This window comes from Dermacentor andersoni, chromosome 6 (assembly GCF_023375885.2).
Source record: "Dermacentor andersoni chromosome 6, qqDerAnde1_hic_scaffold, whole genome shotgun sequence".
NCBI classification, from domain to species: Eukaryota; Metazoa; Arthropoda; class Arachnida; order Ixodida; family Ixodidae; genus Dermacentor; species Dermacentor andersoni.
In genome coordinates this window covers 78,160,565-78,173,428 of record NC_092819.1, presented here as the reverse complement: position 1 = coordinate 78,173,428, position 12,864 = coordinate 78,160,565, and the positions used below count along the sequence as shown (strand labels likewise).

Here is a 12,864-nt window from a genome sequence, read left to right as displayed (position 1 = left end):
CGACGTCGGAGGCTGAAGCCGAAACGCTTCATGAATTTCAGAAGCCAGCCCCGGCTGGCTTTGAAATCCTTTGGCGTTATGCCTCGCTCCCTCGAAAGTTCCCTAGCTTTCACTTGGAGCACTTCTGTTCTCACTGCAAGAGCAGCTGCTCTCTGCGTCCGAACAAAGTCCGCCAAAACTGTCTCCACTTCTTGGTGACGGCCTTTCTTTGGTCCACTAAATGCCATCCTCGTTGCAGCGCACGCAAAAAGCTGTTGTCGTCCCCTCCAACGACAGACGTCCTTTGCGTCGACGCCGAAGTCCCGCCCAGCTTGAAGGTTTGAAGATGCCTCTGCGGCTATCACAACTGTTTGCTTGACAGCGGCATTGTAGTGGCATCTCCTGCTTGGTGCCATCGCGATAACACCACGCCGCACACCAATGTGGCCGACACAACACAGGTCAAAATGGCGACCTCGCTTGTGTACGCTTGGCTACTGGCACGGCTAGTGGCGGCTGCGATACTGACTTTTCTAGATGGCGCTAGCTATGCACCACATTTAGCAGTTTCAATGAAAAACTGGCGCGTTTTTAAAAATCCTCGAATCTAAGCCGACCCTAGAGTTTGGAATATGATTATTTGAAAAAAACTATTGGCCTAGACTCGAATAAATACGGTAAGTCCGACATAAGTTACCACTCGAAAAAAGCTAAAGCAGTCAAGCTTCAATCGCGCCATAACTGTGAGGAAGTCAAAATACAATGTATTCAGTGAAGCAAAACTTTATTCAGCTGCAAAAAATGCAGTGAGCTTTGGCTGTTTCGAGTTCTTACCGGGCGTTTGCAACCCCTGCTATAATTTGTCCAAGCATTGCACGAGGCTCTGTTCGCCGTCCATGCATTCAACCTTATTTTGCAGCAGGTGTAGGCACTCCCGTGTCTGCACCATAGTTGGCACTTCACATGGCTCTTCGTCGGCCAGATCTTCATCCTCATTAGGGCCACCAGCAGTGTCAATTCGTATCTCCAGATCCGTCGCTCGGGCAACCGCGGGAGCTGCAGCGTCGGCCAACGCGAATGTCTCGAAGTTGTCTTCTACTTCTTGGCCAGCAATTTAATGGACAGCTTCATACAGATTGCTGCAAGTCTAGTCATCATCAGGCTGGTCATTGTCAGGGTCGCTGACGACAGCACAGGAAAAGCCGGCATGCGCAAAGCAGTTGGCGACCTTTGAAGGTCGTCAACTGCTTAGCACTGCTTAGCTGAAAGCTAAGCAGTGCTCAAAGTTTCGCTCCTATGCGGTCATGCTTCTGCACTCTGGCAGCACGTGCGATCAACTTAGTGGAGGCCTGTTGTGAGCCATTTCGAAAAATTCGCATCTTGCAAAAGCAAGGGTAACTTCTTTTCATTATCGCAATAATCGCTATTGTGATAGTGCTATGTTGTGGGAATGGAATGGTGGCTGTGGATGCTGTTTTTTGTCAGGTAATGCATTCGAAGCAATTTAAAAACATAAGCAATTTAACATGTTGCATGACTTACACTAAACTGCCCTCACAACCACGCACGCATCGAACTCGTACCTCACTATTTATACAAGCTTCAGGAACTGTTGTAACGAAAGCGGGAGATATTTATGTACGCATGCCATTGTTAAACTAGTGCTGCGCTGTGTCGTCTGCTACCGAGAGCTTGCACAATGCTTGCACTTCCAAAGCAGGGAGTGCTGGAGAACAGGGAACTTGTGCAGAACTTGCCTTGCACAAAGTCAAATTGAAGAGCGCGATGCATGCGGTGCGTACTGCACTGAAAAATCATGGACAAAAGTGCTGCACTCCTTGAACTAGTGCAGAAAGTGCAGGCAAATCGAAGAGACCATGTATACGCCTCGTGCACCGCCTATAGAGGCACCACTGACAGCCACCTAGCGGGCGCTTCCAACAGTACGCACGGGAGCAGTAGCAGACAACAACCCCTCGCAGCAAGCATGGCTGAAGTTCGCAGCTGCGATTTCTCATTTGTTCGGGTGCCAAACTGCTTCTTCTGCGGGGACAGCTGTAGGGAAGACGTTGACCTCTGTGGGAGCGGGTATAACATGATGTTACCGGTGTTTGGGGCAACATATGGTTCACATACGTGCCAGGTGCGTCCCGCAGATAAACGCCATGAACCCCATTTACATGAAGTGGAGCTCATGCTAACTAGCCAATAAATTTTGTTGAGTAATGCGATCTCTCAATAGTTTTTTTTTTCAATTCTACCCTTGCCGTAATGCTGCTTCTGTACCTAAATAATAAGCACCCGTCGTTAGTGCAGACTTATACCGCACGGTGCGATGTCTGCACATGCCGTTGTGATTTTTCTGCTGATGAATAGATGTGACATCGCCAAATAAGCGCAGTCGAAGTCACCTGAAGAAGAGTAATTGTGAATTTATTTATGGAAACACGTACACTAGTCAATGAAGCCACCAAGCGCACAATTTAATAAAAGCACGTGTCAGTGCTGTGCCACCGATGCAATTCTGCCGCATACGCTGATGAACTGCCGTTCCCGCTGCAGTTCTTGGAATTTTAAATTCCCCAAGGGAGCTGCTTGGAAACGTGCAAAGCTAAAGTCTGACTAACTTTTCAGTACCTTTTTTTATATTACTAGAGAGAGGTGCCACATGATATATTTAAAGGTAGAGCAGCGCCAGTCAAAGTAGATGAGCACTGGTGGCAAGGCCAGGTTTAGTCCTCTGCAGCGTAAGCACAATAAGAAAGAATTCATTTGAGTACAAAATTCACATGCAAGAAGGGACTACATTGTGAAACAAACAAATCACTCGGTGTGTTAAGTCTGCTCAAGCAGCATCGAGGTGTGATGACTTCCTAAATGTGACGCGAATTTTTCAGCAAAAAATTGAACAAAAATGCTATATGCAGCAACTATTAGCAATTCTCGCCCTGAACTACCTATCTTCTAAACACATTTCCCCATAAAACACAATATCTAAGATGCCCTTGGGCAAAATGAATAAAACTGTTAAAAAAGCACTTGCTTGGTATCATTCTGATAAGACGCAGCGTGATTTATACCCTTTACAAACGAGACAGGGTGAAAACCTCGCAGCTCAAAAGAATCAACAAGAGTTATGTATGGAGCAACTAGCAACAGTTAAACATGTGTGAAGCCACGCATAAAATAGATGTATAAACATGCAGTGCGTGACAGCGCTGGTGCGAGGATTTACCGAGCCACATAAAACCAACAATCTCTGTTCTTGCAAACTTCAGTAGCTTTTACAACACAATGCGCTCGTGCAGTCGAGCTGCCTAGCTAGCGAACGCGGTGAAGAAGCGTAAAACAATATAAGCTGCAAACGGCATTCCGAACCTTAGCTAAATGCCTTTAAACCGCATGCTGCACTGCAGACGAACTTCGTCGCTTACGCGTCTAGCTATGATAGAGTGGAAAAAAACACCGACTCGACAAAGGAAAGGATGAGAACAAGAAATTTCTCGCTGAAACGACGATCCATTGCTACTGTTGCTCCCGCTGATGAGGTTTTGCGGGGAACGATTAGAACCAATATCGCTGGCACGTTTTCACCGGTATTTGAGCCCCCCCCCCCCACCCTGCAGCAATTCTTCTTCGACATTCCTTGAAGCTTTGGCCACCCCACACATGCGAAGGGTGTTGCCTATTTTGCCCTGAAAATGTGAATAAGACAGAAGCACCATCAACGACACAACAAACTACGGCGCGCGCCTGGCTCCTTTCCCTTGTGTTCTGCTCAAGACCGCCACCAGTGGCATGTCCATCAGCGCGCACCACGCGTATAGCGTTGAATTTTCGCCAGCATAGCGTAACTGCCTAGCATGCGTCTGCATTACACCCGACTATATCTGTGCTTTTAGCCGATGTGCATTGCAGATGTACTTGCACAAGCAAACACAAAGATGACATTTTGTTTGGCCCTGAGAATTGTGTGATTGCTGTAGAGATAATTGCAAAAGGAAGTGCTACTCATGCCACTCGGTGCAAAAGAACACAGCTGTACGTAACTATCTACTAGTACACTGTAGCACAGCTAACCAATGAGACACCTGTGGAGATTGTTGAGGGATAGCCTCCGAGTTTGACATGTCATAGCGCTAAAATTGGAAGTAGTGGCGTCTCTGTGAACATCCAAAATCAAATTTGTACTTCACACCACGGTGATGTTCAGTAGGCGGAGTGTTGTGGGCATGTTCTGCTCCTCCGTTGCTTTCACATTTCAAGGCATTGAAGAAGGACAGGAAGCACCATGAATGGGGTCAAAGGTAATCTTTGATATCCAATAACTCCACTTCTGTTGAACAGATTCAAGCATTTCTTGCTGCGAAGTGTTTCTGAAATAGTCAATTTTAACTTCTAATGCCTTTTGTTTTCCTTCTATAAATTGTGTTTCAGGGCCCCTTTAATCTGTCTGCAGTTATGTATGCAGTGTAAATTGGAATGGCGCAATAAAGGGACTTAGTAAGAAACATTACCAGAGGCACTGCTGGCCAAACCTTTTCACAGTATGTCAGAAGATATGGCCTTTGGCTAAAGAATAGTAAATGTTTTCTTCTGCACTTATGTGGGGTGTTGTTCTTTTCTGTGCATAATAATTGTGACGCAAGTCTTTATATGCACATTTGTGCGAGTTGCACAAATGGAATAGGCCGTATAAACTCTTGTAAGGGCTGCACTTTTTTTTTCCTATTTTGATGAGGTACGTACATGGGACCGAACCTCTTGGTCACAATGGTGCCGACGCAGTTTTGACTTGTGCACATCCCGTATCCCCAGATGTACCGTTGCACCAGAGGTCAATGTGCACTATCGCCATCTAGTAGCGGTGCGCAGAAGTATGCTGAGTGCAAAAATTAGCTGATATGCGCGCATGGCATTGGGGCACCAAACGCAATTGCTTCTGCATTTGAAATATTTTTTCCAAATTTTGGGCTGTCTAGTTGGTGACTCAGCCCTTACAGATCTATATGGTATGGGTCATGTATGCACGGGACACTTCGGGAGATTACACTGATGTAGCAGATCGTGTTTGGAAATATGCAAAGACTCCATAATTACAGTATATTATGATGGGAATACGAGTGTGGATGGTCACAATACATCATATCATTAAAGTAAACAGCTGTGCACATTTTACAAAGCTGCAATATGATAACAACTTTTTCTTCAAAAACCTGTTAAAAATAGAAGTGATGTTATTTATGCAGAAGTGCAACTGATACACCTTGAAATGCGGTAGTTGCCCGTGAAATGCAGTCATTGCCTGTTATGTCAAGCAAACATCATGTTTCCTGCAGAATGCCACAGCCGACAGCCTGGTAGTCATCGACGAGCTGGGCCGGGGCACCTCCACTTATGATGGCTTCGGCCTGGCTTGGGCAATTTCTGAGTGAGTTTGAAGGCACGCAATTGCATGCGTTTATTTGTTTGTACAGTAGAACCTCACTTATACGTTCTGGGGAAAAAAAGAACGCAAGTAAAGACGAAGTAACTGGGAAAACATACGATCCATCCGAAGTCACTAAAAAATTTAGCTGACTTAATTGTAGTTGACATCTACATAATGGAAGCATTTCCTGAATCATTGCAGTACAAGATGGCGAAGTGCACTGAGCTGGTGCGGCTCAAGCAGCCTGAAATGCATGCCATCATTTTTGCAGCTTCAGCTAGCTTACTCTTGTGCTCCTCAAATTCGGCCTGGGTCAGCAGCTTCTCCGGGTGAAGCATTTTGGTGGGAAGTTTTGACCTGCCCACTTGTCGAGAATCGTTGCAGCATGAGACGCCAATGCGTGTTGAGCTGTTGGGGCCCGAGCGGCCCAAAACACACATGGTTGTTTTCCTACTGTGTATTGTATTTAGGTGGCTACGTGAAACCGTAATGCAACTGAGCTCGTGGGCAACACTGGAATACAATGCCGCCAGAACAAAACCTGATGCTCACTACGGACTGCTTGCAGCAGGGAGCAGTGATGCGTTTGGGTTATCGCCTGTTAAAAGCATGCAGTGTACTTCCATGTACTATGCAAGACACACAGTGAAATAGATAGCTGAAGATAGGGCTGGCGGCAATAGGGTTGGTGGCAATAACAGTCAACATGATGCGTAACGACACACGAGGAGGTTTGCTGGTACTGGAAGAGGAAATTGAGTGCATGCCGGCATTTTCACCTGTCACAGGCAGGCAAGAACTGTGGGGAAGCTGCAGTGGTGCATGCCTACTGCTCTCGATCAAGTATGCCTCACTTGTTCATACAGGATTTAGAGCCTGGAAACGAATCATAAGTGCGCAGTTTGGCGATGTACTCGACGTTGGTGTCTACAGATCATGTTTTCCGGGAACATATTAACCGGTAAAAAAGAGGCGTAACTGTATTGGGTTATTTGTTGTGTTCTCGATTGTGAAAGTTGACACTGGGAAATCATACAAAATGGGATTGTATCAACTAGGTTTTACCGTATATGTTGTGGTTCACATGCTCACATGCATGTCCACCTGCAGGCAACTGGCAAAGGAGGTGGATGCCTTCTGCCTTTTTGCCACCCACTTCCACGAGCTGACAGAACTGGCTGCAGAGCTGCCCTGTGTACACAATGTCCATGTCACGGCCGATGTCAGCAAGGACAGTTTTATACTGCTATACAAGGTTAAGCCAGGTAGGTGTCCCTTCTGCTGATGTATCAGTACTGCATTTTGAATCCTGTCATTTCAGCCATTCTTGAAACTGATGTGCTGCTCTAGAATGTGGAAACATCTAGTTTTTTTCTGGGTACAGTACCTGGTATTTACTTTATCATGATATGCTGGGGATAGATAAGGTAATGTAGATTACCTTAGTTACCAGGCGTGCAACACGATCTAATCATCTGAAAAAATAAAGTAATTTTCTTGCAGAACAAACGTACCTAAAGACACGTTTGTTTCTCGGACGATACGTGAGTGGAATGCGCTCCTCGCCAGTACAGTGGAATGCCCCACCGTCCAGTCATTTCGCAACATGCTGAATAGCATTTAGACGTGATATTATATGTATGTGTGTGCATATCTATATATATGTATATATGTACATGTATGTATATATGTAATTTTTACCCGCCGTGGTTGCTCAGTGGCTATGATGTTGGACTGCTGAGCACGGGGTCGTGCGATCCAATCCCAGCCACGGCGGCTGCATTTCGATGAGGGCGAAATGCGAAAGCTGTACTTAGATTTAGGTGCGCGATAAAGAACCCCAGGTGGACGAAATTTCTCTAGTCCTCCACGATGGCATGTCTCATAATCGGAAAGTGACTTTGGCATGTAAAACCCCACAATTTAATATTTTAAAATGTAATTTTTCTTTTTTCTAGTTTTTCTTATTTACTCCTTGTTATCAATATGACATTGTTATCAATATGCTCTGTACAGCTCATGCGGATCAGCGAATACAGTCGCCGACCGTTTATTCGGACCTCACGGGGACTGCGGAAATGTCCGAATAAACAGGTGTCCGAAAAAGCAGATTAAGAAAAAAAAAATGAAATCCTTTATTTCCACGCACTTATTCCGGCTCAGCAGTAGGCTTGAAGCAATCGTGAATGCGCTGTTGCACACTGTTCCGTTTATGCGCAATCAGATAAGCCTGAATCTCGGAGAGGGTTGTACAGTCACTATAGGCGGCTGAAAGCACAGTCACTGCTTGTACATGCTCCGCATACGACGGCAGCGTAGCACATGGTGCGTCATTCCGACTCGGGAGTCATCATCTGGCAGTGCAGCGGAAACCTGACGAATGATCTCGCCGTCGTTGAGTTCTGCGCATGTCAGTACAGCAGTATCAGCACCTGTGAAACTGTCAAATAAGACGGTGTCCAGAATTGCAATGCAACCACTGTGCAGCTCTCAGCAGAACATTTTCTGCGTCAGCAGGGAGCACATTGGAAGGCGACAAATCTTAGGCCTCCCAGCACCCGCTTGCCGGCATTCCCCAGCGCAGTCTACGCGGGCACTGTCGGCGCCATTAGACACGTGACGCAATGTTTCCGTATGCCGCGTTGGATCACCGGAACCTCGACACAGCACACAAAGCAAACACCACCATGCCGACACCAGTCGCACAAATGAAAAGCTTGGCCTACTCACAGCGTCATACGCGAAGAAACAAATCAGCTGTTGGATTGTCTTGACATGGCTTACTAAGCTGAAACCAGAACTGCTGTAGAGCCACTCTATCGAACCAGGCATAAACGATGATGATGAGCGGGGATTTGCAGTAGCGCCACTTCATGGGGCAGCAAGGAGGCTCCGTTCAAAACAAAAATGGCGTTCAGCAAGTCGAACCATGCACCGGTCAGAGTCCGTGCATGGTGCTCTCGATCGAGTTGGCTCAAGGAGTGTCCGAAAAATCAGACGAGAGGTTGCAAGGTGTCCGAACTTTTGGCTGTTGTTATACATTATGGTCTATGGGGAGAGTGGTGGTGCCGCGAAGCAGACCGAATAATCGAGTATGTCCGAATTTTCGGAGTCCGGAAAATCAGTCGGCGACTGTTTGTCTACTGCAATGTATTGAATTCTTGTAATGATTTTTGCTGTTCATTTCTTTCTTTTGTTCATTTTTCTTTGTTCATCTGTATACATGTATTGCACTGTCCACTCCTGCCCAAGGCCTAAGACTAAGGCCGGCAGTATCCTGTAAATAAATAAATAAAAAACAACGGCAAAAAACTCTCCGGTGGGTGCAACATGCGACTTTTTAGCACATGACATGACAGTCATTACAATAGCATCCTTATGTTGCAATGTGATGTATGTTGTCTTTCGTGGATTGTCTTCTGCTTCCCACTTGGCTCACTGATATTGTCATGAAACCCATAAAAGTATACAGCCAATAGAGCTTCTCACAGAGTCAGAAACGCGTACTTATACACAGGTGCGTTCGGCCCTTGAAAGGGAAACTATCCCATTCACTGCTTTCTCGAGGCCCTGTGGCTCGGCTGTCCGAGTGCGCCGGCTTGGCTTGGCCAGCTCATGCCGGTTTCACGCGTTCTCGGAGGTCACGCTTAGCTCTTAGGTGTGCCACTGTGAGAGAGAGAAGTGGATGCCCTTGTGTTTAGCACGCCTTGCACAAGTGTCATCATTCAAACGTGGCGCAGTGCAGCTAGACGTGGCCTCTGAGATTGCTTCTAGCATTGCTAGCTACATGCCACAGCGAGAGAGAGGTGCGATAAGATAAGAAGTGCCGCTTGTGCGCGACCACCGTGTGCACGGCTACACACGGTGGTGAGAAAGACCGGTTTCGCTCGATGGCATATTCGGCAGAAGAATTATGAGTTCCCATGCGAAACGAGTGCGTAACCCAGCAGAAAGCGATAGGCTCGGTGTGCAACGGTCAGTATTCTGGGTTTCGGAGATGAATCCAGCTTGTTATATCCAGTGGCAGTACAATTTTACTTCATTAAAACAAAGTTTAAGATACATGGATCTGTATGGGTAAAGGGGAGTTGCATTTACTTAATTCCATCCAATATTTCATTATACCTCATTTTATTAAAACGAGGTTCAAGGGTACTATGTTCAAGAAGTATCGCAAGGCCCCTTTACCCCCTATAGCAGCCGGAATGAAACTTACTGTGAAATTATGGTGAATCACTCACTGTGGCCCAAACCCTGACTGTATTATGCCTCCCCGCAGGTGTGTGCAGCCAAAGCTTTGGCATAGAAGTTGCTCAGCTAGCCCATTTCCCAGAGCATGTGATCAAGGTGAGTGTGTGCATCATGTCACGTGGCACATGGGCCTTGTTCACAGAGCCATTTTATGTGGTATCCTGTGGTTGGACAGTGTTTTTAGACTGCTTTCTGCCCAAAAAGAGGGCTGTGATTGGTGTAAACCACTGCTGCACAATGCCAGTGCTTCATTGCTGACGGTGCCCCGCCCTGCTGGAAACAGACCTACAAGGAAATTCCAGAATGCTTGCCTGCTCCCACTAAGGGGCACCGAGAGCTTCCAGTACCCCCGGGCTCTTGGAGCCTTCACATTTGACTGCTTCTAGCTGCAGCTTATTTGTTGGGTGCGCAGACATGAATATATTTTACATTGTTGCTTATGCATAATTAGTAATTAGTGATTTTGAAATCTTAACTATACTATACCATTTGAGGAGAGTGCAGTGGCAGCAATGAGTAGCTGTTACGTGATAGGCCATAGATGGCAGCAGTGCAGATGCTGTGCTTTCCATGCCGAATGCAGGATGGCGCTATATGTGAGGAGGACAGTGGAACTTGGGAAAAGTCTTTTCAACAGTCAGCACGGAATAAGAGGTGGTTGTAAGTGCAGTCAGTGTGCTGCTGTCGTTTGTTCTGATGACTGTCAGAACAGTGATTATTAACGTTGTTTGTTAAACAAGGCTAGGCCAGCTTGGCTTCAAACAAACTAATGTTCATTCTGCTACCACTGTATCAAAGCATGCACCAGCTGGTGCTGTTGCCACCAACTATTTGAACAGTGCTTTGTCATGTTTCTAGGTTTGATAAACACCACTCCCAAAAGTGTAAGCACTCCAAGCGTCACGCAGAAGCTTTTTTTTCATTCAGGTTAGCATTTTCATCGTGTGCCTTCTAGTTTGTGAAGCTATAAAAGCAGTAGAATTAGAGCAGGGGTGAGGCAATGACTAATTGCATTATATTTGCTGCACTTAGTTCTTTGCTATCCAGCTAGGGATAGCAAAGTCGCTACTCTATTCATCAGCTGGAGTAGCCGCTAAGACCCTGTAAGTTGCACATTATCATTGTACAAACCGCCCCAATGTGCAGCTCCCAGATGCACATAGCTGCAAGAGCAGGCAGCTGCTGACTTCACTAATAGCATCCTGAATCAATGTGCCTTAGAATTGCCTCGAAACCAGCCCAGTTCTCAGTGGCCTGTCGCAGTGAAGCATGGAGCGGGGGCAACCCCTAATATATATTGCTCTATGCTGGTGCTGACACCTAGCATCACCGCCATGTTGCACATCAAAAGACAGTTTTTTTTTTGTCTTCACTGTCAGAAGAACTACACAACAATTAATCTACGGCTATGAGATTAAGTACTTGTTTTTTGGCCATTGCCATCTCCACCGCTCTTGGCTGTCATTTTCCGCATTGCGTGTGGTTCCACGATTCATATGCTATTTGGTGGCATTGCACCTTGGCACACCACCGGTTTGGTCAGTGCGCAAAGGGGCAAGCAAAAAACTTTGAGGATGCTTAAGCTTCGCCTTCAAGAGTGGAACGCGATAGCGTTATCGCACCCCGTTCGCACCGCCCACTCATTCGCTCGGCATGCTGTTGAGTCACACAGAGACGAAATGTACGCCTGAGCAAGCAGAACTAACCAAAGAACTCGGTGTGTCGGAGCGAGAAACGATCTACGCGAACCAAACGTCGTGATCGGCACGGACAGCTGGGCCGCGACACGCCATGAAGGCGGACGCGATCATGGGGCTGACGCCTCGATAGGATCGTCCTCTGTCTCGCTTGGGAGCACCACGCAGACGCACGACCCCTCGCCAGCAGCACGGCACACATTGCAGAGAATGCTTTCCCACCAGATGCGCTACGGCGCAGCGATCACGTCAGAGGCGTCCCACATTGGACGCTGCACCTAGGAATCGTGCTGTGAGCGGAAAGAGGAGCCGCGTCGCCTAAGCACGAGGGTTCGAGTGAGGCCCGCTGGAAGTTGGAAGGGGAGAGAGCGAGAAAACTTGTTAAACACAAGGGTATTGGGGCATCCTTGCACTGGTCCCTGCACGGCCCCAATGCGCTCAAACGAGACGAAGGGAAGAAGCGCGCGAGTGGCGCGCCACCTGTTGGGGCAGCGCCATACATTGCGAGGAGGGGGTCTTCTGTGTTTGCCGCAAGATGGCTCTGCGTGTGCGCCAAGCGCAGAAGAAATGTAGCGGAAACGTACTTCGCTACGCGTTTAACTGCGACTTCTTTCATTTACATGCTCATAATTACCGATATACACCGCAGTATAACTTTCTACGGCACGTTTTTAAGGCAACACCGCATTCACTAGAGGCGCTTTTGTCCCACTTTGAACCATCGAACTCATGGCTGAGTGGTAGCGTCTCCGTCTTACACTCCGGAGACCCTGGTTCAGTTCCCACCCAGCCCATCTTGCAAGTTGTTTTTATTTATAAATTGCCTTCCGCCATTTTTCGCTCACGGCCAACGCCGCCGACGCCGACACCGGCTTTTCTGTGACACGAGCTCCTTAACGCTGTCGCGTTAAAATTGCCCCATGATAGTGTGATTCATTTAGCAGGGACTGCTTGTGTACACTGGTGTGGTTTGTCAAGGATGAGAAGGCATATAAGTGCATACAGGTACAACTTATCGAGGACCTTATACAGTAAAATCTCGGTGATGCAATCAGAGCTGGTACAAATTTCGGTGTGATACAAATTCGTAACATTCTCCGGCTGAAATACGTTGCTTACAATACGAAAAACATTTTCTGTTTCGAACATGTTGCCGCGCTGCTGCGGATCATACCAATGCGTGAGGAACACTGGCAGCAGCGACGACTGAGCCAGCGTAGCGGCTGGCACAGACAAATCTGGGTGGGATCCATAGTCTCCAAGCAATCGGCTACGTCATGCGGCTGTGCAGTCTCTCATTGGTTCCTCGTCAAGCGGGCTGGGACATGTACAATGTTTTGCGACAGTGACCCCTTTCAGCTCTTAATGTGCTTGACCGCATTATGTATTTTGCTTATGATTCACTGCATAACATAGCTCCATTGCAGCGAAGCTGACTTAAAGGGACACTAAAGGCAAATAATAAGTCAAGCTAAGGTGATAGATTAGTGCTTGAGAATCTCTAAG

The 12,864-nt window shown here is 47.1% G+C and overlaps 1 protein-coding gene across 1 annotated transcript in view; it reads left to right on the top strand.

Moving 5' to 3' along the window:
• Positions 1–12,864, top strand: part of spel1 (DNA mismatch repair protein spel1) — a 104,767-nt gene that overhangs the window by 89,931 nt on the left and 1,972 nt on the right. The window contains exons 23-25 of the mRNA XM_055066407.1: positions 5,319–5,410; positions 6,521–6,675; positions 9,690–9,757. Of these exons, the coding sequence (XP_054922382.1) occupies positions 5,319–5,410; positions 6,521–6,675; positions 9,690–9,757 (315 nt within the window). The remainder of the gene's footprint in view (positions 1–5,318; positions 5,411–6,520; positions 6,676–9,689; positions 9,758–12,864) is intronic.